Raw genomic sequence first — 26196 nt, 5'->3', positions numbered from 1 at the left:
AGAGAGAGAGAGAGAGAGAGAGAGAGAGAAGAGAGCTTGATAAAACAATATCTGAGTATTCCTTTGGCCTTTGGGGAGCAGTGAGTGACATGTCAGGGTTGTGCTCTGGCTTTGTCACTCAGGCTTTAGAAACCTTGGAATACTCTCTCACCCATTGCCTTGGCTTTTCACCCGGCTGCAGCCCTTTCTCTGAGATCTGAACCTGGCAACCATTTTCCAGTGTGGCCCTGGGTAACCGTTTACAGAAGGCACAGGATGGGAGGAATTGCTCCTCCTCCGTATTCCTCAGTGGTGCTTACGTTTCTGACAAGCCTGCAGGCTCAACACACTGGCATTTTATGAACCTGTGGTGGGGAACCTCCAACCTATTGGCCTAATCAGGCCCCACTTTTCTTTCTTTCCCCATTGAATGTAGCAATTCTCTTATCCTTCTTATCTAGTCCATCCTACCCACCCCTGCTGCACATTTTACCTTGGGTTAAAACACCTTTCTGTTGTCCAACCGCTTCTCCTTCAGGACTTCTTGACTGACTTGGTGATGTCCGAGGTCGATCGTTGTGGGGAGCATGATGTGTTGATCTTCAGGGAGAATACACTTGCCACTAAAGCCATTGAAGAATACCTCAAGCTAGTGGGACAGAAGTATCTGCAAGATGCTCTCGGTAAAGGAAAAGCAGCTTCTTCATTCTTGTACTGACATGCTTTCGCAGAAATAGGGTCTTTGTTCATTCTGTGGGTTAAAATGTTTCTACAGTGGTGCCTCGGGTTACAAACACCTCTGGTTACAAACACTTCGGGTTACAGACTCCGCTAACCTGGAAGTAGTACCTCGGGTTAAGAACTTTGCCCCAGGATGAGAACAGAAATCGCCAGGGGCAGCCGTGGGATGCACCATTAGCGAAAGTGGTACCTCAGGGATGCGGGTGGCGTTGTGGGTTAAACCACAGAGCCTAGGACTTGCCGATCAGAAGGTCATTGGTTCAAATCCCCGCGACAGGGTGAGCTCCCATTGCTTGGTCCCAGCTCCTGCCAACCTAGCAGTTTGAAAGCACATCAAAGTGCAAGTAGATAAATAGGTACCGCTCTGGCGGGAAGGTAAACGTCGCTTCCGTGCGCTGCTCTGGTTAGCCAGAAACCGCTTAGTCATGCTGGCCACATGACCCGGAAGCTGTATGCCGGCTCCCTTGGCCAGTAAAGCGAGATGAGCACCGCAACCCCAGAGTAGGCCATGACTGGACCTAATGGTCAGGGGTTCCTTTACCTTTACCTCAGGTTAAGAACGGACCTCCGGAATGAATTAAGTTCGTAACCAGAGGTACCACTGTATTTGATTCAAATTTGGTTGTCGGTGTTGACTGTGTGTGTGCGCGCACGCGCATGCGTGCATCTGGTTATCATCTCCTTTGGTGTACCTATATTAGGAAACTTTCTGATGTTGATTAAGTGGCATGGGGATGCCAATGTTCTCACAGTACTGCTTCAGTAACATCAGACTCCTCTAGTGAATGGAGCCCACCCACAGTGTGGTTCCCTTCCCACACTTGCCTTCTTGCAAAACCAGGACAACAGCTCCACCCATGTGGCATGAGGTAGCTGATACTACCAAAACAGCGTGGGAAGACACGCAATGAAATAACTCCCAAGTTGTTAAAACCACACCTTAGAGGCAATCCAGAAGGCCTGACCTGGGGAATATTTCGTACTCTTCAGAGTGAATCTGGGGTAGGAGGGAATTACAACTCTCCTTAAAATCAAACTTTTAAGGATCCAGACATATGGGACATTTGCTGAAATTAGGCAGACAATTATACTTCATTGCCCCTTTGGAGTTCACTGGGCAACTACGTATGTAAAGTTCCCCAGTATGAAACTGCACAAAAAACTATTCATTAAACAAAATTTCAAGTAAAGTGCATCCCTGTTTTCTCCTACGTACACATTTTTAAGTCTTTTCCTCATTTTCCAGTTACCAACTGTACTTACTGTGTATGTTTCTCATTGTGGTAATAATGAATTTCCAAGCAAACTAAAAATCTGTAATTCGTTTCAATCCAGGTTTTAGAGGCACAATCTGATGGGAATCTCTCTTGCACCAAACCCATTGAAATGAATGGGATTTGCACAACAGCTTGGTAGGGCAGGATTGGCAACTGTGGAAGAACAAATAGTGCTCTCATCCAGCTCCCATTCATTCAAATGGAGATTGTGTAAAATAGATTCCTGCTGGATTGCATCCTTTGGCTCTAAGTCTTTAATGTCTAGTAATTATATGAAGTTATTTTAAAATTAGCAGTTTTTAATATGTGATTCAAGATACCACTGGGAGAGATAAGATTTTAAATCATAGACATCAGCATCAAAACTGCTAATTAGGATTCTGCAGCTTTTCTTTTCCAAAAGCCAAGACTGCTTCCATTGTAATTCTTTCTAGAGTCCTTTTCTTTTCACTTGGATCTCACAGTATAATAACAGTTTGATTAAAGTGTGTTTTAAGAGCACCTAATTTATCTTGACTATTTAAAATAAATCTTTAAGGCTGCCATCCTGTTTCCACTGACATGTGATGGGAGTTATTTTTGAATAAACATATATAGGATAGCACTATGTTAGTTTTAGGCGTTTATACACTATAAACTGTTATGTGGTTCACTATATTTTCACAGGGGGAATATGTTTGCATTCGTGGCCTTTTTTAACAAGCCTATTATAAGGCCATTAAAGAAAGTGAGGTATTAAAGTCAGAGTATTAAAGTCACATTCCTGGTGGCATAATAGTATCAATGATATCCTGAGTCGGGCTGACAGGTTCCTTGAGGTTAGTCCAGTCTGAAAGGAGCTCTTGGAAACAGATTGACAGTAATCGTTCTATGGAAGATAGGCTTATCTAATGCGGACTCTCAAGTCCTGAGAATATTTTGTTTCCTCCATAAACACACACATACACAGTTTACATCCCTCATTGTCTCAGAGAAATGTATTGGCACGATTGGCCAAACACACAGGACACAGGCTGGTGTAGAGCTGAATCTTCAGAGCTTAGGAGTCAACTCTTAGGGGCCAAGGTCCCTTTGCCCCCCAATAAAATATTTGAGAGGGCCAGGCCCAACAAAGTTGATAGACATTGCCATTCAAATGGTGTTTGTGTGCCACATCTTGTGATCAATTATATGGGGTGGGGCCTACCTGCCCCCCCCCAATATTTTATTAAAGTTGGCACCCTTGCTTCAGAGAATTGACTGGTGGTAAATCGTGCCACTGTCAGGCACTTCCCAGGCCACGTTCCCCATTTTCCTCTTCCTCTGCAAACAGGCCTGTTTCCTTGTCTGGTCTCCAACCTCTCTCACAAAACACCTGACAAAATATCCCAGTACCCTCACAAAACACCTGACTATAACATTCTCTATTTAATCCCAAAATGCGCACTCCATAGATGCTATGGAATGCAAATATACCCATTACCATGAAGCTTTCCAAATGGCACTTCCAAGCAGAGACCTCACATATGGGGTACGTCAGCCTGTTAACAAATTGAATAAGTACTGCAGCATATTGAGGCTTGGGGGGGGGGACCTATTGTGCCATGTGTCTTTCTTCCATTTCTCCTATACCATAGTTCATTATCTGCTGTGTTGAATCACCTGTGTTTTCCTTGAATGCTTCTTTTGAACGTTAACTGGATCTTTCTGTTAGTAGTTATTCCAGCAATGCTCCCAATTGCTCTATTTCATGCTCTCAGAATGTCCTCCTGTTTCTTTAGTTACCCAATTTCAGCTGCTGGTGGCAATGTGCTCTGTTGAGCACGTAAACGTTCATTTCTCTTGGCTGCTCAAAATGTGCTTGCTTGTGTTTCAAAAAATAGTTCAGGGTTGTTGTTTTTACCCAGTTCAAAGATACCTGTGTAGAGAACTGCAGATGAAAACAACATTGGGCCCATGGGGGGTGTTTTTCAGTAGCTGCTGCAATGTGTCTGGTTTCCAATGCTGCTTTCACCTCTCAGAAAAACCACCTTGAAGAAGTATTAGCCTCTCTAAAATAACGTAATGGGTGAGTTCAGTTTACAGAGATGGGACTGGGTCCAGAAAGAAAGCTGGGAAAGGTAAAAATAAAAGGGATCCAGTAAGGAATTAGGGACGCAGGTGGTGCTGTGGTCTAAATCACAGAGCCTAGGACTTGCCGATCAGAAGGTCGGCGGTTTGAATCCCCGCGACGGGGTGAGCTCCCGTTGCTCGGTCCCTGCTTCTGCCAACCTAGCAGTTCGAAAGCACGTCAAAGTGCAAGTAGATAAATAGGTACCACTCCGGCAGGAAGGTAAACGGCGTTTCCGTGTGCTGCTCTGGTTCACCAGAAGTGGCTCAGTCAGGCTGGCCACATGACCCGGAAGCTGTCTGCAGACAAACACCAACTCCCTTGGCCAGTAAAGCGAGATGAGCGCCACAACCCCAGAGTTGTCCGCAACTGGACTTAATGGTCAGGGGTCTCTTTACCTTTACCTTTAAGGAATTAGGGATTACTTCCTGGGGCTCAGATGCGTTTGATGTAGCAATAGCCTCCCTTGTCTTTTGAACTCTCAAAGCAAAGAATTTAGAATTCACTAAAAATCTGAAACACACATCCTTCAGATTAAATGTTCAAATGGTTACTTTGCTCAAATGTGTTCTGCAGAATATGCAATTTTCAGTTTGTATTTTGTGAAGCTGTGTAGCAGTAGCCTTGGATCTTAAATAAAATAGAGAATCAGCACATGATTAAAGGCAGTTAAGATAACCTGTAAGGAGAGAAGAAGCCATTTTCTTGTTGCCAAAATCTCCATGTATGCCCTTCTGTTCAGTAGGAACTGCAAGACTTACTCCTATTTTTCTGTGCAGCAGTGAGGTCCAGAAACTTGCTTAAGTTTTTGGGACTTCCAGATTTTTGTACTACCACTTACTGACAGAGCAGAGAGACTGTGCTGCCACAAGTCCCAAGTTGGATCTCCACAGTTACTGCCATTCTCCAATGAGCAGCAGAGAACAGAATGCGATAAAGAGAGTGATTCTCAATTTTGGTAGGATAATCTGTGCCCAGGAGCTAACCTTGCGCACTAACAAAGTCCTACAACATTACGGTTGTCACTGAGTCATAACAAGAAGCTACTGGCCTTGCCCTGTTGCTTCTGCTAACTTCATTCCTGAAAGTCAATGTCCATATTCACTATTCATCCTTAAAATTAATGGGCTAGTTGCAAAAATCACAGACACAGAGATAGTGAGGGCAGAGTGCCTTAAGCTGTTTGACCTAGTTTAAATAAGTGAAATTATACATGAAGGGCAAGGTGAACGCTGACTTACTGTAATCATTGTTTATCCTTTTCTGTAATGAGAGAATCAAATTATGTGCCACTGAAATTAAAGGGCAGCAAAGGAATGTTTAGGTTTTTTGGCAAAACCCATAAGCCAAAGCAGTTGACAGACATAAGTGGCATGGTTTTAATTCCAAAGGGGATAAATAATCTTCCGATCACTACTAATCTGTGTCTAGGTCATATGACATAAGGTTAGTTTAATATCATTCTTTAGAAGATAAGCTGATTGCTGGAGGGGACAAAGAGGTTTCTGTACCCCACCTTCAGGGAGAACGTTGGCTTCATTATGAATCAGGGAAGAGGAATGAAGTTTCTGCATCCTTTGTAGAATTTGGCCAAACATCAGTGATTTGACACACTTTGGTCAACCTTACGCTTCAAATCAGGGTGGGGGAGTGAGTGGTGTCATCATCTGTGGAACTATCAGCAGAAATTTTGTAGGTAACATTTCAATAATGTCTTGCCACCCGACTACTAGGTGAATTTATCAAGGCATTGTATGAGTCGGACGAGAACTGTGAAGTGGATCCCAGCAAAAGTTCTCCGAGCGAGCTAGCCGATCACCAGGCCAATCTTAAAATGTGTTGCGAGCTAGCCTTCTGCAAGATCATCAACTCCTACTGGTGAGTTCAGGGAACGCTTCTCCGATGATGATTTGCTTATTGGGGTGGTTCACCTTAAGGAAAGTAAACACAGCCTGCCTCTTCCTTTAAAGATCAGCAGGAATGATTTCACCAGGGATTGCATGCTGTGAGCTGAGTATGCAGAAAGGACTCCACAGACACGGTCAACCAGGAACTTCATGTCCCATTGAAGCGAATTGAGCTTACCAGGAGTGGGCTTCAGTGGGTTCTTCCTGGTCCCATTTATCAGCACAGGGCAGCTTAATTGAGATGAATTAGCTTTAGAGGTCAAGTGGAACTGTGACTATGCAACTGGATTTTTGGTAGGTTTGTGATGGGTAAAGTGAGCTTCCTTAAAGCTGAGCTGACTGCTAGGGGTCTTTAGCAGTTCAAAGGAAGAATACAAATCGTTTCCCCCACTAATACACCAAAAAGGATAACTCAGCAGCTACTGTTCCACTAAGGTTCTAACAAGGCTAGCCAATCAAATACATACAGAGGCCATATCTGTCTTTGTCACACTCTGGTGTAACAACAAAAACCAAAACCAAACAAGCAAAAACAAAGATAGAACTATGCAGATCAAAATATGGTTTTAGCCAGACAACACCAGACAAAAAAAATCTGTGGGGGGCACAAAAGGGGCAAAGTATATTTCTGGGTGAGCAACCTGTGCCCCACATGTTACGATATCTGAAAGAAAAATAGCAGTATATGTTAAGGACAGGAGTCCAGCAATGTGAGGGGGCAAGTGAGGAGTGAGCTCCCTATTGGGAGGGGGGTTGTGTCCCATCCCCCCGCCACCCCCCCCCCAGCACTGCCCATAGTTCTAGGCAGTATTTGTTTCACAGGACTTAATCAGAGGCTAAATAGACTTGAACTGGCAAGAATACTGTCTTGGGTGGGAGCCTCCCCGCTGCAAGAAGCAGGCCTAAGGTCATGGGGTGCATTTACCACCCACCCCAGCAGTTTCCCCGAGGACACATCTTTACCTTCTCTCAGAGTGAATGGCAGTTTCTAAAAGATAAAATAAAGCACTGCGGGGGACATAGTTGAGGTCAGCTTCAGTCAAATATCTTTTAAGCCTCCCTAATACAAGGAAAATGGTATCTGAATCTCCCCAAATACAAAACCAAACCATTCATAACCAGAAAAACAATCTTTGTTGTTGTTGTTGTTGTTGTTGTTTTGCTCTGGATAACAGAAAATCAGTGTCCTGCAATTATGCAAGTTAGAAGGGGAAATATTTCTTCTTGATAGATAAACTGTATCTTTAGTTTCTCTTTGTTCTGCTATTTAGAACATAAAGCATCTGTTTTCTGTTATTTAGTTTTGTTTTTTCTTCAGTTTATAGATGCTACTTAAGGGTATTACCAAAAAATAATGTTTAATAAGTTTTAAAATTTTAAATGTCCTAGTTTCATCACTGGACAAGTCAGAAACAGATAGCCTTGCTGAATTCAGCAAGGGAATTATCCACACGATTCTTCTAAACACTGTTCCCTGCTGGAACAAGGATAAGTGGAGGTAGAAGAGACTCCCAGACATTCAAGCTAATATTGAATGAAATTCTGAATCTCCTAGAAATGTTGTGGAAGGGAAGAAGCTTTGTTGATCTGAGATTTGGGGACATAGCCAGCACTAGTTAGAGTAGACCCATTGAAAGTGATGGACAAGTACAGGGAAGAGCAAAGTGGCTACATGTCCACCTCTGGGAGCCCACATGCGCCATAACTTGCCTGTCTGTGCCATGCACAGATATAAGGCAGCTTCCTATTTTTGGAATCAAATGATGCTCAGAAATGGGCTGTGAGCTGGGAAGAACCTCCTAAGGAGAGATCCAGCCTAAATTTGTGCTTTAATTACAATGAACGGCATAACAATGTGAAAGCTATAGCTTAAAAACTTAGCGGCATTTCCTGCATGTGGAATACCAGCCCATAATGTCACAAGGGCTGGTGGTGCAATCAGAAGGACAGGTGCTTAATTTGTCAGAATTGTACACTCTAGGACAGGATCTCTCCCAATAGGTATGTCATACCGTAAGTATGTTTGTAGATCAGGCAAATTAGCATGTCATACACACATCGCCTCACAAGGTGGGAGTTGGCTGGTTTGCGTCGCCCTCCTCACTAAATGAGGGGAGAGCACTGAATGATGAAATTAGATAGGCAAATGTCTTCATCTGACCCTGCATTTCTGCCAGCGGCCCTCTCCTTCCTCTCACTGTATGACCCTGTACCAAGCCCAGTGGCACCTAGGGCTTTGCTGGTTCAGCTTGCATACTTAATGTCCTTGTGCGGTTTCATTCATTTCCAGTGTCTTTCCCCGGGAGCTGAAGGAGGTGTTTGCATCGTGGAAGCAGCAGTGCCTCAACAGGGGGAAACAAGATATCAGTGAACGCTTGATCAGTGCCTCGCTTTTCCTCCGTTTCCTCTGCCCAGCAATCATGTCTCCAAGTCTCTTCAACCTCATGCAAGAGTACCCTGATGACCGCACCTCTCGGACGCTCACGCTAATTGCAAAGGTTATCCAAAATCTGGCAAATTTCACAAGGTAAGTGATATTAGAGCAAAAAAAGAGCAACTAGGGCACATCATTGCGGGTTGTGTCATTACTTATGAATGCTCTGATGGCGACAGCTGCTGACTTGCCTTAGCTCTATCAAAGTATATGGGAATCCGTTTTCATATTGAAATAACATGCTTGAAATTGTACCGGCTTGAAGGACACACTTCCCAATTTCAGCTCACTGTGCTACAAAAAAGTGGCCATTGGGACCTAGGATTCGGCTCTACAGATAGAAGAATCTCACTAGCCCTGTTACTTTTGCGATGGCAAAATAGTTTGGTTGCATTCTGGGTTACGGTTTACATCCCCAGTCTTGCCCTAGATGTTGGTGTTACAAAACTAATTCATCTCCTACCCCAATGTGCCCTTGACTGCTTTACTTCCCCCCCCCCTCCAGTAATTGGAGATGGCGCTCCCCTAAGGGCAACTCGCACATTGATTAGTCTGGCACCACTGACAGGTCCCTGCAGAGATGTGCAGTGCGTCCCATTGTAGTACACAAAACATCACCGTAGGGCTAACTTCAATGCCCCCCCCTGCTGCATGCACCCCACACATTGTTATAACTGATATTTAGCTTGTTTTAAAAGGTCAATCTTAACACAACTCGGCAGACATAAATTTTGCAAAGGGGAAAGCATACTGAACTGCCTCAAATGGCATTGGAGTTTCCTGTTTTCCAGTATGGTTTGATGGTCCCACGCACTGATGCTAGTAGCCCTGTGGGGCTAGGCGAGGAAGAGTCAAGAGTCCCACACAGGATGTATAAGTAGTAGTTTTCTAGGAAGCAACTTCCTTATGTAGCAAAAATGGACGTGAGAATATACACCTTAACCCGCTTCTATGAAGTTTTTCAGGAGTATCAAACTACCACATTTTGTATCAATTAACAGATAAACAAGATACTACTTTGGTTTCTCTGACATCAATGAGAATATAATTAAAATCTGCCTATTTCAGCTTCATTGAGTTCTGAGGTGGATTTTGAACATGCAGATCCTTCTTTCTGAAGGCCCCCAGCTACATCTGATGTTAAATGCGTCTCTGCATCTCAGGTGTTTTTCCCCCTTTTGTTTTTGTTTTAAATGCAAATTGCATTCCCTGGGGCTGTCTGGTTATTAATACGTTCAGAGCAGCAATGGAGATCTAACCTTACCTTTCCTTGCTATGGTCCTAAGGACTATCCCACATTTTAAAAAAATATTAATAATTCTATACCACTTTATATTTTTAATAAAAAATCTCAAAGCGGTTTACAGCATATTAAAACAATAAAACAATAGCCAGGCGATGTTCCTCCGGCCTCATGAGGAGCCTCTTCAGTGGGGCTGGTGAGTGTGGGCCTCGCCCCCTAGGCCAAGTGGAAAGGGCCACTTCTGAAGATGATATTTTGCAAACCTCTTTGAGGGTTTTTTCACACTCAAGCAGTATATAAATTTTATTAAATAAATAAATAAAAGTATTTGCATTGTGGGGGAATCTCCCATTAACTCCAAAGCGGACTTCCCTTGCTTGCTTTGATCCCATTAATTTTTCAGCCTCCCTTCAGTTGATGCTATCTGCATTAAACAAACAAACAAACAACTCTTCAAGTTAATGTCAAAGCTTTGGCTCTGAATTTCCACGCATACAGATTGAAATGGAGCAAAAGTACTCAGATGCAGTAACTCGTAGAGAGTATGATGATGATGATGATGATGATGATGATGATTTATACATACATACATACCCCGCCCATCTGGCTGGGTTTCCCCAGCCACTCTGGATGGCTGAAGGTTGCTTGCCTGTTCATTATGTAGTTTCTCCAAATATAATCTCTGGTCGTTTTTTGAAGCCTATAAAGCCTGCTTGGCCAGAGATAATAGCAGAACACAAATAAAGAAGCATACTGTGATGGGACGATGAGCTGCTTGTGCGTAAAATCCAAGTCCCTCAGAGTTTGGTCAAGTTTGCAAACCTCTGTCTGTAACGGAGCCCCTTAAACATGGCTCTGTCAGTCGCTTGCAGATTCCGACAGTGGTTGCTTTCGGAATCGCTTCCAACATAAAAGCTCCTTAACGGAAACACGTCTTCTGGACTCTCTGCGTGACAGTTTCCGGCGAGGAGTGGGTGTCCCTACAGGAGGTCCTGAAACCTCCCCACTGTTTTCGCTGGAAGTGTCTCGGAGCCATCCCTCCTGCTCACTTTCCCTCAGCTCAGCTCTTCTCCCCCTACTGGTTCCCTCTTCAGCTGCTGAGTCTCTCCCAACCTGTGTGAGCCCTTCCACCTCCCTTCCTTCCGATGGCAGTTCCCTGACACATACATACCACAGGGACGATCTGAAAAGAAACCAGAGTTACCCACAGGTAACACTGACTTTCTCGTGCTATCTTCAACTTTTTCTAAAATGAATTATTGTCAGCAGCCATAACTAAAAGGAGTATTGATATGGAACCTGTGGTTTAGTCAGAGAAAAAAGTAGTAATTACAGTCCTTTAATAAGTTAAGGAAATCACAGATTCCCTTGAAACTGTTCCCATCCATCCCCAGAAAAAGAAGTTAATTCTCTCTCTATCTCTTTCTCTCTTTCCTCTTTATGAAAATCGAGATTTGGGAACAAAGAAGAATATATTACATTTATGAATGACTTTCTCGAGCATGAGTGGGGCGGCATGAAACGCTTCCTGATAGAAATTTCTAATGCGGACACCATCTCCGGCACTCCAGGATTTGAAGGCTTCATAGATTTGGGACGGGAGATCGCCGTCTTGCATTCCTTGCTGTGGGAAGTTGTATGTCAGCTGGACAAGGTAATCTAGGCTGGAGGTTGGGGAGGGCTGGCCGGATCCGTGATAGTCCCCTGGTTACAATAATTCTTACTCTATAGGAGCCAATACTCCATGAGAAGTTAACTTTAAAATAAAGAAAAGTCATTGACCAGCCTTTATTCCACACATGACTAAAGGTTTGAGGTGGTGAGAACAGTCAATAAGGAGCTTGAGTCAACTGCATGAATTTTGTAGAACCTCAAGTGTAGTTTTATTAAGCTGTTTACATTTTTTAAAATCCTCTACTAATTCCGATTGAACAGCTTAAGCTATTCTTTGTTTGGCCTTTACATTTTAAAACAAATTTGGGCTCTCACAAACATAATCATGGGCTTTCACCTTAGATGATGCAACGCGCCATGCATAATGTTGAAAAGGGGAAGCCAGGGTGGGGTGGGGAGAACATAAAGAGGATGGCAGGCGGGGAAGGGGTGCACCAGTCATGATTGCCCTGGACCAAAAACACAGCAAGAGATGCTGTTCACATTGGTACATGGTTTAGCTGTGTTCAGTAGCTACTGCCCATCACTCTTGCAAGTTTTTGCTGTCCATAATTCTCTATAATTAAACTACTCCAGCTAGACTTTTCCTCTGAAGGAACAGATTGTCAGGGAATTGTTTCGGTGGTGATGGTGGGTTATTACTCTTTGAAGAACTGAAAAATTACTGTTAATTGAATTTGCTGTTGGCACTGCACACAAGTATTTTGTACAGGAACATTACGTTTGCATCTTGTGTTTTTGTCAAAATGTGGAGTTCCCTGCCTCTTTTCCTTTCTCCATTCCTCCACACATCCATATTTTGCATTCATGAAACCCACATATTTCTGGACAAATTTTCCTTAGGTAGGTTATTCCTCCCAGGCCACTGGAATGACTTCATGTCTTAACGTAATATTATTTCCCGTGTGCATGAGGCCCCTTAAAAGCAAAGCATTTGTCTCAGTTGTTAATGAAAAAGTAGGCAAATACAAATTAGCCAAAACCTAACATTAGAGACAGGTGTGCTCTTCCTTTCCAGTACAGTGATGCTATGGACTAATGGGATGGTAGTCCAGCTTAAATGGCTTTTTGCTTTATTTCTTCACAATAAGTAGTGATGATCAGGCAAGAGGATAAGGCCATAAAGTTGGGGACCACTTGGGATTCAATAAAGGAAGTGTTTAATTATATTTCTATCAGTCTAGTTGTTGGTTTTTAAATTTAAAGATAAGCACAATGGCCGTTCACCACAGCTGCCATTTGCAATAATGCAATTATCTTATGTTAATTAACTGCTGTAGTAGAAGAGGTAACCACAGTAGACTTGCATGCTCCCAGGGCCAGCTAATTGGAAGGAGGCATGCTCAGAGCAGGAACTCACACAGAGGCACAGCAGCAACCTCCTCTGCGAGTTGGCGCTTGAGATTCATCAGAACCTTAACTGGCTTCTCATGACACACTGGCAGTTGTCTCCTGGCACAGTGGTGTGCCCTAGATTGCAGTTTCGGAATTACTGTTCTATATGGATTTTAGATAGGACTTCCTGGACTCTGCTGTGGACAGAAATGAATTTATATCCAAGCCAGAGTCCGCTCAGAGGCCTCTAAGCTCTGGCACAAATATGCAGCTTGCTTTTAGGCTATAGATATTATTGCACACTGATGAGTTATTTGTCATCATTGGAAGTATAGTTCCTGTGTGCAGAGAGGTTCTGAATCCATCGCACAACACAGCAGCTTCCAAGCAGGTTTTACCCTGCCCAGGATCAGGCCATCCACACCTTCCAGTTGCCTCCACCATGATAGCCAGGTAGCAAAAATGCCCTACCTGTTAGAGACAGAACAGAACCCACTTGGAGTCCTCACTCTCACGCCTGTACACAACATCCCATTTTTTTAACAGTAAATGATATAGAGCTCAGGGAGCGTGCATAAAATTAACCTGGTCTATTCCAGTTAAGCTAAACATCAGAACAGGTGAATTCTACCTATTAATGATTACAAACAGCAAATTCATAAAGAGGTTAAAGGCAAAGACTAATTAAATGGATATCTTTAAACACAAGCACTGCACTTCCGCACATATTCTTTTAGTGCTCTTGCAAGCCTCCTGAATGCAAATCTCCCCGTATGTCAGCATGCATTTCCCTGACCACAGGACACTTTTTGGGGGGGGTGGGGGGCTGGAAACTTCTTTGCAGTTGAATTATTCTCTAGTTTTCTAAATCCCATTTCAGTTGGTAGCAATTGCAGTTGTTCCCCCCAGTCCCGTTTCTACTACCCTTCCCTTTGAATGCAGTTTGCTTTGCATGACAGTTTTGTGTTGGAATGGCAATTAGTCTTGTTCTGTTGAGCATGACCTTTTTATTTTGGGGGGTCAGTTTTTAATTTCTATTTCCTTTTCTTTCCTCAATGTCTGCCGCACCCTGTTTCGTCTCCTCCATCCGTCTGGTCGCCGTGGTTCCGCTGCTCCATAACAATGCATTGTGGTCCTGCCCACACCCACACACAAATGCCACCTTCTTTCCTTCCAACTTCCACTCTTCCACCCATGTTCATCATTGTTTTATTTTTTTTATTAAAAAAAAAACACATTCAAAACAAAACAAATACTCAAATGGCGGGTGCCACGGTGCTTATTGTCGAATCAGGGTGAAAATTCCTTCCTACAGGCAACGGTAGAAAAATTGGGACCTTTGCCACGCATCCTCGCAGATATTGCCAAGGCCACAACAAACCCCACGCCGATCCAGCAACAATTGAGACGCCTGGCAGATCACAACTCAAGCCCCAACGTCAGCCTCTCCTCGGGGCTGCAAAAAATCTTTGAGGACCCTATTGACAGGTACTCAGCACCGAGCTATCTCGGGGTTATATGGTTGTCAGGAAGACGCATTGCCCAGGGAAATAGCGGGGAGGTCTTGGCTGTGCTTATACCTGGGATGAGGGAGCCTGTAGACCTCCAGTTGTTGAACTCCAGTTCCCATTTTCCCTAGCCAGCATGGCTCACAAGTAGGGATGATGGAAGCCATAACGCAGAAACATCAGGAAAGCCATAGGTTTTCCCATCACTGACTTAAAGTGATCATTTTATAGACTGAGAAGCCTTATGCTAAACCCCTGGTCCATGTAGCCTGTTGTGGTCTACTGTGACCAGCAGCACATCTCCAAGTCAAACATTCCCAGCCCTGCTATCTGATATCCTTTCTAAGTGAAGGCGGCAGCAATGGATGCTGGAAGGATGCACTCTACCATTGAGCAGCAGCTTGTGACCAAAGTGTTTGACCCAGAGTAGACCTTGGTCAAGCTTGTATCTCAAGGACTGGGTTTCCCATATTATATTAACACTTAGCATGCATATACTGCTGAACAGTGCTCACCGTTATTATCTCAGCAGTGCTGACTACAGCCCTGTAAGGTAAGCGTCTGATCATCCCCACCCAGATGTGAAAGTCACCGTGCTACACTAGCTCTCGTTCTGTAATAGTTCCTTTGCCATAGCAATGAGTAAACGGTGCGTTTCCACATTTTCTCAAACTCGTTTTAATGCATAGTTGTAAATAGCCAATTGCCTGTGGCAGATAAGAACTGTCTTCCAGCAACCAAGCAGGCAAGTTGTGCCAGAGAGCTCTGTTTATCATGCTTTTTAGGCCTCAAATGAGTCAGATATGTACGGATAGGCATGATTTATTTGCAAGGGTTTGTTTATTATTCCTTAACAAACTTTACCCTTTTCTCTATGTCACCAGTAAGGTTAGAAAGCTTTTCTCCCACCATCACTGTTCAATACATGATTGTGGGCGATGGTATTCTGAGTAGGCAGGAACGAAGGCAGAAAGAGTGGAGTCTAACCATGTGGGTGCCCAAGGTTTCCATACTGGTGGCAAGTCACCCTAGGAATGTCAAGGATATTTCCTGGGCTTAGCTCACAGTATGAGGGTAGAACTTTAGCTTTGGAATCCGAAATTGGATTCATTATCAAGTTATGAGATAAATACAGTCAAAACAATCTCTTTGTAGCTGAAAGGAGAGGGTATTTGGGAAAGTGAAACCTCATGTAAACGTTCTGTCAGTTTCACTTAAAACTTAAGCTGTTAGCTAGCAAACGGGAGCTCAGGTCTTTAGGTTTAGGGGATCAAAACAAGTCTCAGGCTTGTGAATTCCCTTTCCCTCCCTGCCTACTATACAGGAAAGGAGGGCAGTGGAGGCTTCCAGTTCCACAGTTTGAGCCTGATTTGTATAAGCTAACTTTAGTTAGAACAAGCCACAAGTAATGCAAAACTGTTCTTTATTCAAAACTGAAATCGAGGGCTTTCCGTGTTCTCTTCCCATGTACAAAGGAGCAGGAGAGTGGGGAGCAGATGAGCCCAGAGGCTTGCAGCAACTCGTTTATGATAACCTAAACAATGGCTTAGGTGGTTTTCTGAGCCTGGCCTAGGCGATACTGTTCCAGTGAACACGTGGGTTTTGTTTCGTTTGTGGTTGTTTTTAAGAAAAGAGCTGCATTTTTCTGGGGCACAGCTTCTGTTCTCACCAGACATTGGTACTGTTTCTGTTCAACTTCACAGTGAGGTCAAATTGAAGTCGCCACCCCTGGAAAACGAAGGGTACTTCAAAAGCAAGTTGTTGCTGATTCAACAGTCATCGTCACGCAGTGTGACTTACTCCGACAAGAGTGACGAGACTAACATGCCCAATGTCCGAAGCATATCGCTGATGGATCTCCAAGATCCCAATGTTGTGCAGTGTGATTCCGGGTCCGTGATGCACGATGCTCCTGTTCGTTTATCCGGCAGCCAGCTTTCCGTCATCCAGGTGGCGAACATCAAGCAGCTCCACAGCACACCGCAGAGCACCCCTCAGGTCAGGAGGCCTCTGCACACCCCACTCAGCCAGCCGGGCCCTCTGCAGGCCCTTTCCTTCCAGAACCCTGTTTACCATATGAACAACCCCGCCCAGGCCATGCCAAAGGTGTCCATGGACTCCAGCTTGGAGAATCTGAGTGTCACCAGTTCCCGGAGCCAGAATAGCGAAGACCTTAAACTCAGCGGGCCGAGCAACAGCAGCATGGAGGACTTCACCAAACGCAGCACACAGAGCGAGGACTTTCCCCGGCGGGGCACAGCACTGGACAAGCACGTGCCCATGGTGTTACCTCGCCAGAACAGCACTGGGCAGGCCCAGATCCGCAAAGTGGACCAAGCGGGACTGGGTGCCAGAGCCAAGGCGCCCCAGTCCCTTCCGCACAGCGCTTCTCTGCGAAGCACAGGGAGCGTGTCTGTAGCATCTGCCACAATGGCAGCGGAGCCTCTTCAGAACGGCAACCGGTCCCGGCAACAATCCTCGTCCTCCCGGGAGAGCCCAGTTCCCAAAGTGCGTGCCATCCAGAGGCAGCAAACGCAGCAGGTAGGACCATAATCTGTGCTGGTACCTCTGAATTTGAGGCTACTTCGTGTGTGTGTGTGTTGTGCATTATAGAAGGAACAGGGATCAGTTTGCGTAAGTGGCCAGCCTACAACTTGGGGACCATGAAAGGCTCAGGAGTAGTAGTTTGTGGGACACCTGGACAGGAACAGGCTGGCCTGCAGTCCTAGGGAGGACATAGGCTGGCCTGCTTCTTCAGTGCCAAGCTGCTAGACTGCAAGAAAGTGACTCCAAGGTATGTGGGTGGGGACGCCTCTGTGCCGTGGTCCTCATAAGATGGGCACTGCCTCATTTTTGGTCCTGGCTTGTGGAATGATTAACGAAAAGGTCGGCTCCCAGTGATAGAGAGCAGGGGATGCGATTTGCAGTTCATAGAAGTAAACAACTTAAAACACTACTAACACTTTAAATAAAAATGGGCACACAGTTATTTAAAGTGCATATGTGAAATATCTATAAAGAGAAGGAAATGCAAGCCCAGGAGAGAAAATCTTTTCCTAAACAAACAAACCCCTCAGAAATTGGGTTTGTGGGGCGTGATAATTGCTGTGATACAAGGTTGTTGTAAGGATTACTGATGAAAAAATATTTTGAATGTTCCAGTGCAATATATAAATGTAAAGTACTGACTGATATCTTTTGTCAAGGTCAGATTTTCTAGGCATTCTTGTTTATGCAATTAAAAAAATCCAAGCATTGCTTGTGCAGCCGTTTTGACTTACGTCTGACTCTTAGTTAGTCATTAGGATATAGTTGGTTGATTTTGGCCAAGAAAGTGCAGGTGAGTGGTGTGTAGAGCCACAAAATAAGAATTTCCCATTTGAAAATCCAGCAATCGCTTGCCCAATTCATGGATCTTAAAGGGATCGTCGTGAATGTGTGTTTTTGTTCACACACCAATGCAGTTCTTGCTGGGAAAAGCCCTGCCTTGCCATAACACCCTCCAGAGGTGCGTTTGTCTCCTTGGGGGTAAGTTACTGGAAATAGCTGGAAAATAAACAAGCACTTACTTGAAGACAGAAGAGGGAGGAGGAAAATATGCTTGTTGTTGGGTTTTTCAGGAGCAATGTCTTACTGTCAGTGATGCTTCTATCATGCATATGATGTCATGCTGTCATAGGATGGCTTACATATGGAAAGCACATAAGCCCAGAGCATTTAAAACAAACTTTTCCGAGTCTTACTCCTTCTACTGCTCCCCAGGCGCATGTATGTCTCAGGATTTGCTTTTGACTTCCTGGGCTCTGTAGACACCATGTGTTTTGAGTACATGACCCCCACCCCCCACCCCCAGCAAAAGAAATCCTGAAAACTGTAGTTTGTGAAGGGTTCTGGGAATTGTAGCTCTGTGAGGGGTAAACTACAGTTCCAGGATTCTTGGGGGGGAGAGCCATGTGCTTTAAATGTATGGTGTGTACACAGTCTAAGTGAGTGGTGCTTGCTTAGAAAATGGTGTTGAGAGGTGTCCTGAGACCCCTTTCCCTTTCGTGACATCACTTTCACTACAGCCAGTAGCCATTAGCCTGACCTTGCAAATGCCTGCTCAGATTTCCTCTTCTTATTTCTCCCTTTTCCGCTTCAAGTCTTGTAGATTTTAATCCGTTTGTAGTTTGTTCAGTGCCTGCAGAAGTAATGAGTATCTCTAGGCGGAAGGGGAGATCGTTTAATGCCAGCAGATATTGGTAGTTTATGCCATGGAATTCTCCCCCCAAATGTGGCCAGTCTCTTTGTGGGCAAGTTTGATTGTCCGATTCCCCTTTTCTTATTAATGGTTGTTTGTTCCCAGCGAGAGAGGGGAGCCCTTTGTTGGACTTGAAGAGTCCCATGTGTGTTCTGTATTCCTCTTGAGTGAGTAGGTGGGGAACAAATGCAAACAAGCAGCAGCAGCAAAATGCCTTCATTAGAACCAAGCAAGAGTCCGAGCAGAGTAGTGAGCCTTTGAGTTTCACAGAACGCTTTCAGGCTGGACGTTAAGCAAAAAAAGGGGGGCAGGGAGGAAATAACATTGCTGGCAAAGGTGGAAGCCCTGTCTGCACTATGCAAAAGCCTGGAGATGAGGTTCAGGAAGCTCTTTGCAGATTAACTTAATTGTTTTGATGTAAACCAATGCAAGTAGATCACAGGTCAGCACTGAATCATGAAAGCATACTGGAACAAAGACGCAATGGCTGCTGTTTCTTTTAAAATACAAAAGCCAGCAATTATTCAAATCTACCTCTAGCACTAATTGGAACTCATAGGTCCCTTGAAAGGCAGAGAGCAGAAGTAGAGAGAAGCATTATAATCCTTATAGTAGCAAAGTAAGTGATTAATTTTATGTGAGGAATGGGATTTTCAGTAATCTCCCCCCCCCCCAGTTTCATCATTTAACATGAGGACTGTCTTGCTTGCAGCCTATGCACTTTAAATGAGTTTATATAAAACATACATATGAAAAATAGATGTTTTATAATGCTATAGTTACTCTTATTAGGATAGGTTCTCATGATGAAGTAAGTGAATTGGGCAACTTCATGGAATTAGGTTTCTGCTGATGGAGTGGGCCTGTTTCATCTGTTTGCTGCTTATTCTTTGTCCCTTTGCAATGTTGTATTCTGAAACTTGAAAGTTAACGTGGAGACAGGCATGGTATTTTAAGAATAATCTCAGCGGTTTCTTTCACATAACTGTTTTTATTACAAATGAAACAATATCAGAAAATCAAATAGTATTTAATACTTGATCAGCCCTTCATTGTAGTGTAGCTCCTCCCTCTGCCTTCATGAAAGTGTCTTAAAGTAGATTACCTGGCCATGTTAAATCAGCACATGTACATTTATTTTAAACATTCAGGTTTCAGATTATTTTTTGAAAGGTGTAAACAATTTTCAAAACCATGCAAACTGACTGCTTCAGAGATTGCAGAATGCATGGAGGGAGGTTGGCGTCACGCGCGCTAGCCAACTGACATCCTCTACCGCCAGCTTTTCCTTTCTGCAAACAGCCACATTGGGGGGAAATTCTGAACTGGTTTTCCAGAGCTCATCTAAGAAAGGAGGAAAGTAGATTCATACCAAAGGTGGGAAGAGTGCCAGCTATTCTAAAAACGTCACAGCTGTTGTCTTAATCATAAATGGGATGGCTGTGGTTGCATAAGCCTAACTAATGCAGTCTAATCTGTTCCCTTCTGCACTCTCATCTTCCTTGGAAGAGTGGCCAATGATCTTCCATGATAAAAAAAATTCTGGCGGCTTTTCTAAGCAAGGCATATTAACTGCAGCAGTCATTCTTTTTCCTGGACAGCAAGGGAGCTCATGTTGCACAGTCTCTCTTCCTTGTACAATGCTCCCTGCGGGACAGTGGAGCACAGTCTCAAACAGTAGCGCCTGCTTGGTGTATAGGGTTGCAGTTAAAGCAGTCAGATGTGGTGTTAAGAAAGAGCTTTTTGCCATCTGCATCTTGTCTTTCACAGAAAAATGACCGTCTTTTCTTGATTGCTTTGTATTGTGCTCCTGTTCCATACTTTCCTGAAGCAGAGTGTGATATGTCTTGTCAGCAGCTGACAGACCTCAAAGCATCCTCTGAGCAGGGTGCTTCACTGTGATTGAATATGTGGATCCTATTTATACCACAGTCTGTCTTCCGGCAATCAGGCAGTCCAAAACTCTTCTCTTCTAGTAAGCTAGAATTGCTATAAATTGTGATTTGCCTGGATTGAAGGAGAGGCCGGGAGACTGTCACTGCAAACCAGGTTTAAGTGAAGTAAAGTCCAATGAAAACTAGAGACCTTGAGCAAGATGCCCCAAGCCTGGCCAGGTCCAGCCTGAACAGATGTTGAAACGTAGGGTTGAACTCCTCCACATTGTGATATATTAAAATGGAAGCAGCACTACAAAACCCACCCCACAGTGTTGCATTTCAGATTATAGCAAAAACATTATTAACTGATAATGTTGCATGCATCTGTCGATGGAATTAATAAAAATACTTTCCTTTACTCCCTTCACGTGGGAGGAGAAACAGAATGGGCTCTGTTAATGTGATTCCTTCATGCACATTAGTGGAGTGGGGCACAAGCACACTCTGGAGAACAGGCTGTCTCGTGCCGCTGCCAAAGTGTGGGTGCAAAAGTGTCTTGGCTCCAGGTGTCGTTGAGTGTAACCTGTGGCTAGGATAGCTCTCCTTCTGGCAAACAGTGAGATAGGGAGCCTCTCACACTCCCGTGTTCTGCTTGCAGATTCATTCACCTGTAGACTCTGCCACAATGTCGCCTGTGGAAAGGACAGCTGCTTGGGTCCTCAACAATGGGCAGTATGAAGAAGAGGAGGAAGATGCTGATCAAAACCAAGATGAAGCAAAGCACGCGGAAAAGGTAGTGGCTGCATGCCAGCTCTGGGTCCTAAACGGGTCTGCAAGAAAAGGGAAACACCTGAAATTTCCAAGTGCTGACGACACCCAGCTCTATTTCAGTTATTAAACAACTGGATGCTGTTGTTGTTATATAATATCAGTGTCTGGAAGCTGAAGTCAGGCAGATGTGGGGTAGCCAATAGAGGCTGAATCCAGACAGGTGAACAGATCTCTTCAAGTCTTGGGCAGAGCAAGGGCATTAATGGGGGAATTGCCCAGGGGGCTTGAGGGCTCCTTCCTCTGTTTTTCAGTTACTGGTGGGGTTTTTTTTACAGTGTGCCCTGAAACCATCGCCTTAATTTCCCATCTATACATACGCAAATTGGACATGAACATGTTCTCTCAGACCTTCAAATACCACTAGCACAGAGTAGGTTTTTCTGTGATTTACAGAACGATAATTTCTCTCAGCTGGACAGCTTCAGAATCTGGCAGTTGTTTTTGATCCAGCCCTGCTTTTTTGCTAACAAGTTATTGGTTTCACATGGTTTTCAGGCTCATCGCTTCTTGGGCACAGAGCCTTGCAATGCAAATCCATGCTTTTGGAACCTCCGGGCTTGACTACTATATCATGCTCTGCATAGGGCTGCCCTTGAAGTCAACTTGGAAGTTTCAGCTAGTGCAGTATATTGCTATACATCTCCTTATGATATGAGGCATTGCAAATGCACCCAGCTGGTTTTGTTGCACCTGCACTGGCTGTCAAGATGTTGCCAGTGCAGTCCAGTTCAAGGCACTGTGGTTTGCCTGTATGCAAACAGCCTGGGTCCTATTTTATCTCAAAGAGCATCTCCTTATGTCATCTCCCGCATCATCTTCTCAGGCCCTGCTTCAAGTACCAACACCCATGCAGAGTGAGAAATGTCACAGGAGCTCTGGAAGGAAATTCCCCCTGGTGTCCACCATTTGCCCTCTGTCAGCCCTGCAAAATACATCTCTTCCGTTTGGCCTTTGACTCTGCTCTATAGCTGGTCTCTTCTGGCGTTTATTTGAGGGTTGCTGTGGGTTTTGTTTTTGGTCTTTTTAGCAGATTTCTTGCTGTTTTTACTTTACTTTAATTGAACACCCCCTTGAATACTGGAAAGGGAGCTAATAAATGCTTTAACTAAACAATGTCCATTCTTTGCCTCCAACCTGCAGTATGAACAGGAGATAACCAAACTCAAAGATCGCCTGAAGGTGTCGAGCCAGCGGTTGGAGGAGTATGAGCAGCGGCTCCTGGTGCAGGAGCAGCAAATGCAAAAGTTGCTGATGGAATATAAGGCCAGGTTGGAAGACAGTGAGGAGAGGTTGCGAAGGCAGCAGGAGGAGAAGGATAGTCAGATGAAGAGCATCATTAGCAGGTAGGGTGAAAGGGTCTTGTCATGAGTGGGAGAGGCTGGAAAGTTTGAAGGAAGGAGCAAAAAGACTTCTATGAATTGCAATCTGAGCTTTCCATCTTCACATGTGGGCAGCTCCCTTGTGAAATGTAACAGTAGCTTGCAGAAGAGGAAATTACCTTTATTTAGCACATAGGAACCAGAGACATAAGGGAGATGAATCGCTCAGCTAAGGATCGTGCAAAGAACCTGCAGCAGATTGGGGGGGGGGGTGAGCCAGGAAGTCAGTTCTCCATCATCTACTGTGTTCTTTAGCTAGAGCCCACTGCATAAAGCAGACAGGGGGACCTGAGTTCAAATGCCAGCTCATCTTCTCACATGTCTGTGTGTGAGGGTGTTGCCTTTGAGTTCAGACCTTCCTCTTTCCTTCAAACAGCTCCTCAAAAGACTTGAAGCTTGTTGGCTGAGGAACACAATGTGTTGGGTTTTTTGTCTTTTAAGTCAGTTGCTGGGTTGAGAGTTGTTTTTCTGTGATGCCCCAAAAGCACAGCCAGATCCCTTTCTTATATCATTTGCCTCTACCGTAGGTTGATGGCTGTTGAGGAAGAATTGAAGAAGGACCATGCCGAGATGCAGGCGGTTATTGACACTAAGCAGAAAATAATTGACGCACAGGTAAGACTCGAAGTATCCTTGCTTATAGGCGTTGCTCCCACTATTCCACTTCCTGTGACCAGTCACTGATGCACTGAAGCAACTTCTGGAAAATGCCCATGGCAGCATCTCAGTGGGGCAGGCAAGAACTATTCCCTTGTATAGAACAGGCTTGCTGTTGCTTTAGGCTCCCTGGATTATGTAGGGTCAAAGCATGTACCCTCCTGACACTCAAAGCATCATTAGGTCACTGCTCTTGAGTGCTCTTGGAGACGCAGACAAAGCTTTGGCTTGTGACCTTGGGTGACTGCAGCTTGGAATGGTACCTATTGTGAAACGTCCTCCTTTGGCACCTGCCTTGGTTGGCGTTGGGAGAAATGGAGCTGCATGTGGGCGCATGTATTTTCGCCTGTCTTGCCTTTTCTGGAGTGAGTTTGGGAGTTTTTCCTGGGCTTCTGTTGGCTCTCTGCTCAGCAAAGAGAAAAGAGGATTAAGCCACACAGGAAGAGAAATCACTTTGATCTCTTCTTGTGTGCTGTGCTTGTGTGGAATCCCCCCTGCCCTCGGAGCACAAAGTTATTTCTCCATATAGAATTTATCATTGCTGGATAATCTTTGTCTTTGTGTCTTTCATCATCAGCCATACACCTCTGCTTTACCCAGCATGAAAAGACCGTAGTGCACAGAAGCATTCAAGGTAGATGTTGGTGGCATGTGTGGCCTGGAGAATCGTGTGGTTTAGAGAGAGTCCAAAGGCCACATTTGGGCCCCCAGGCCTAAGGTTCCCCTCCCCTTCTGTCACGGAGCCAGCTGGGACAGCTCTCGAGTTGGAGGAGGAGGAGGAGGAGAGAGAGAGAGGGGCTGGTAGAAGAGGCAGCCTTGGAAGGAGGTGGAGAGCAAGGGGAGGCGGAGGCACGGCTTTCTGAGGTTAGAGAGCACCAGCACCACTCCACCAGCTCCGACACAGAGGGAGAGAGGGCACCAGTTCTATCCACCCAGGACAGGAGAGGGTTAAAGCGTAGAGAACAGCGCCGATGTCTGGGATTGCCTGGGATCTGTTACAGACGATTCGGATGCTTGAAGAGATGCTCTGTACTTTGTAAATACCCGTATTTTTCGCTCTATAAGACGCACCAGACCACAAGACACAGCTAGTTTTTGGAAGAGGAAAACAAGAAAAAAAATATTCTGAATCTCAGAAGCCAGAACAGCAAGAGGGATCGCTGGGCAGTGAAAGCAGCAATCCCTCTTGCTGTTCTGGCTTCTGTAATAGCTGCGCAGCCTGCATTTGCTCCATAAGACGCACACACATTTCCCCTTACTTTTTAGGAGGAAAAAAGTGAGTCTTATAGAGCAAAAAATACAGTAGTTTACAAATAAAAGACTGTTAATACAACTCCGGTCAAGCCGAGGGATTTATTGCGAAGGGCTAACCAACCCCCTTTGCACCTGCCCTCGAGCAAGCAGCTTGCCTCTTGGCTACTTTTCCCAGCTGTTCCATGATGATTTCTAAGTTCAGATCTAAGCAGAAATGCCTTGCTATAACTTACGCTTTTGAACAAGTTATTGCCTGATCTCCTGTCATGAGTGCAAATCTTCTCCAGGGAACTTTTCCAGAAACAAGGATTTGTTTTTTTGTTGTTGTTGTTGTTGTTTTTTTTTTGTTTTTGCTCTTGGGCCACAATCTGTACAGGCAGAAGGGCTAGTAGTTTCTAAGTACTTGTTTGCAAGACTGAGTTAATTACACGGCAGCTCGATCAGAGCCACTTGCCTAACTTGAGGAATCAAACAGAGTGTTTTGGGCTGAATGAGGTCTGTTTCTATGGCCCCACTCCCAAATGATTTGTGACAGAAACATGCTATTGGTTAAAGCTCTGGACACAAGTCCCCAGTACTTAATCATTTCATGGGTTATTCTCCAGAAGATGGCTGAGGGGTATAGGAATGCATCAGAGCTGCCTCAGTTTCCCACAGCAACCAAGAACCTGGCTGGAGCCACCATGACTGTATGAGAGGCCATTGCAAGAGGGGTAGGAAGCAAAAGCCCTGAACTAGGTCGCTGCTGGTTTGCTGAAGTGCATGTGGCCATTGGTTTACCCTCCCTCCCATGTGCTCTGAAGCAAGGAGCCCTCACCCTCGTAGCATCAGCTTTTAGGATGATTTGCCCCAAATTTCACCCCCCTGGCACTTCTTGTTTCTTTAGTCAATCTCTTTTTGCTGGATGGGGAAGGGGGACCCTGGATGTCACTTCTACACACACACATCCCGCACCTCCATGAACTCGCAGAGCTTCACTGTGCACTGAGCTTCCATTTGTGATTGCAAGTGACATCACTGCTGTGTTAAATTACAGGTCTTAAATGGGGATGAGATAATTCAAGCAGGCAAGTACTCCCAATCAGTTCTCTAGCTGAGCACCCCCCTGCCCTGGCCTGGCGCACTCACCTCCCCCTACACATTCCAGCTCCTGCCACTCCCTGCGCCTCATCCAGAGACAGTTTGGAATAAGCTTGGATTGCCCCTTGCTTGCTTTTTGATGGAGGGGGTGTCGTCAGCGCCCCCTCCCCTTGAACTCCCAAGCTCACGCCTTTGCTTTTGAATTTGAATCGCCACAGAAGGGACAAATGCACCCATGTTCATATGCCAGCGGAAGCAGGGTCAACCTTAAATAAGAGATCTTGCTGGATTATTTCAGCAGCAGTGAGAGCTTTTCATCTGCAACTTTGCAGTCATTCTTTCTGAGTCAAGTATGGTGTACGTAGGGAGCTCCTCTTAATATAATTTAAAACTGATTCAGAAAAATGAACTAGATTAATTATAAGGATGGCCATGAGGCAACTGGAAGTTGTTTCCCCCAGATTGATTCCCGTAGGAAATCACGTTTAGGGCTTTTTGAGCTGGACACCAAAATGTGTCTTAACATAATCAGACCCCCCCCCCTCCCCGAATCCAGTTGGTGGAACCTGGATTCTGAAATTCTAGCATCTCTAGTGCTGGGCATTCTCATTTGGTGTCCGAGACTTTGGCTTGGCACCTTTCAAAGTACTGTTTTGTGATAGATATTTTGGAATTATTCCTTTTATGGAGA

At 44.8% G+C, this 26196-nt stretch overlaps 1 protein-coding gene across 15 annotated transcripts in view; it reads left to right on the top strand.

The window, feature by feature from the left end:
• The window catches only part of RASAL2 (RAS protein activator like 2), a 221272-nt gene that overhangs the window by 191875 nt on the left and 3201 nt on the right, over positions 1-26196 (top strand). For 9 of the 15 annotated variants that reach the window (XM_081012034.1, XM_081012023.1, XM_081012028.1 and 6 more), the window contains 10 exons: positions 518-662; positions 5820-5964; positions 8284-8520; positions 11123-11324; positions 13974-14167; positions 15891-16728; positions 20963-21097; positions 22276-22478; positions 23042-23129; positions 25462-25492. In XM_081012034.1, coding sequence (XP_080868160.1) covers positions 518-662; positions 5820-5964; positions 8284-8520; positions 11123-11324; positions 13974-14167; positions 15891-16728; positions 20963-21097; positions 22276-22478; positions 23042-23129; positions 25462-25492 — 2218 coding nt within the window. Of the gene's footprint in view, positions 1-517; positions 663-5819; positions 5965-8283; positions 8521-11122; positions 11325-13973; positions 14168-15890; positions 16729-20962; positions 21098-22275; positions 22479-23041; positions 23130-23748; positions 23807-25461; positions 25493-26196 lie in introns of those variants that run through there. The other 6 variants (XM_081012035.1, XM_081012030.1, XM_081012033.1 and 3 more) reach the window with 5 other exon arrangements.

This window comes from Podarcis pityusensis (assembly GCF_964106645.2).
Source record: "Podarcis pityusensis genome assembly, chromosome: 6".
In the NCBI taxonomy this organism is placed as follows: Eukaryota; Metazoa; Chordata; class Lepidosauria; order Squamata; family Lacertidae; genus Podarcis; species Podarcis pityusensis.
This window is presented reverse-complemented; position numbering and strand designations above follow the sequence as displayed.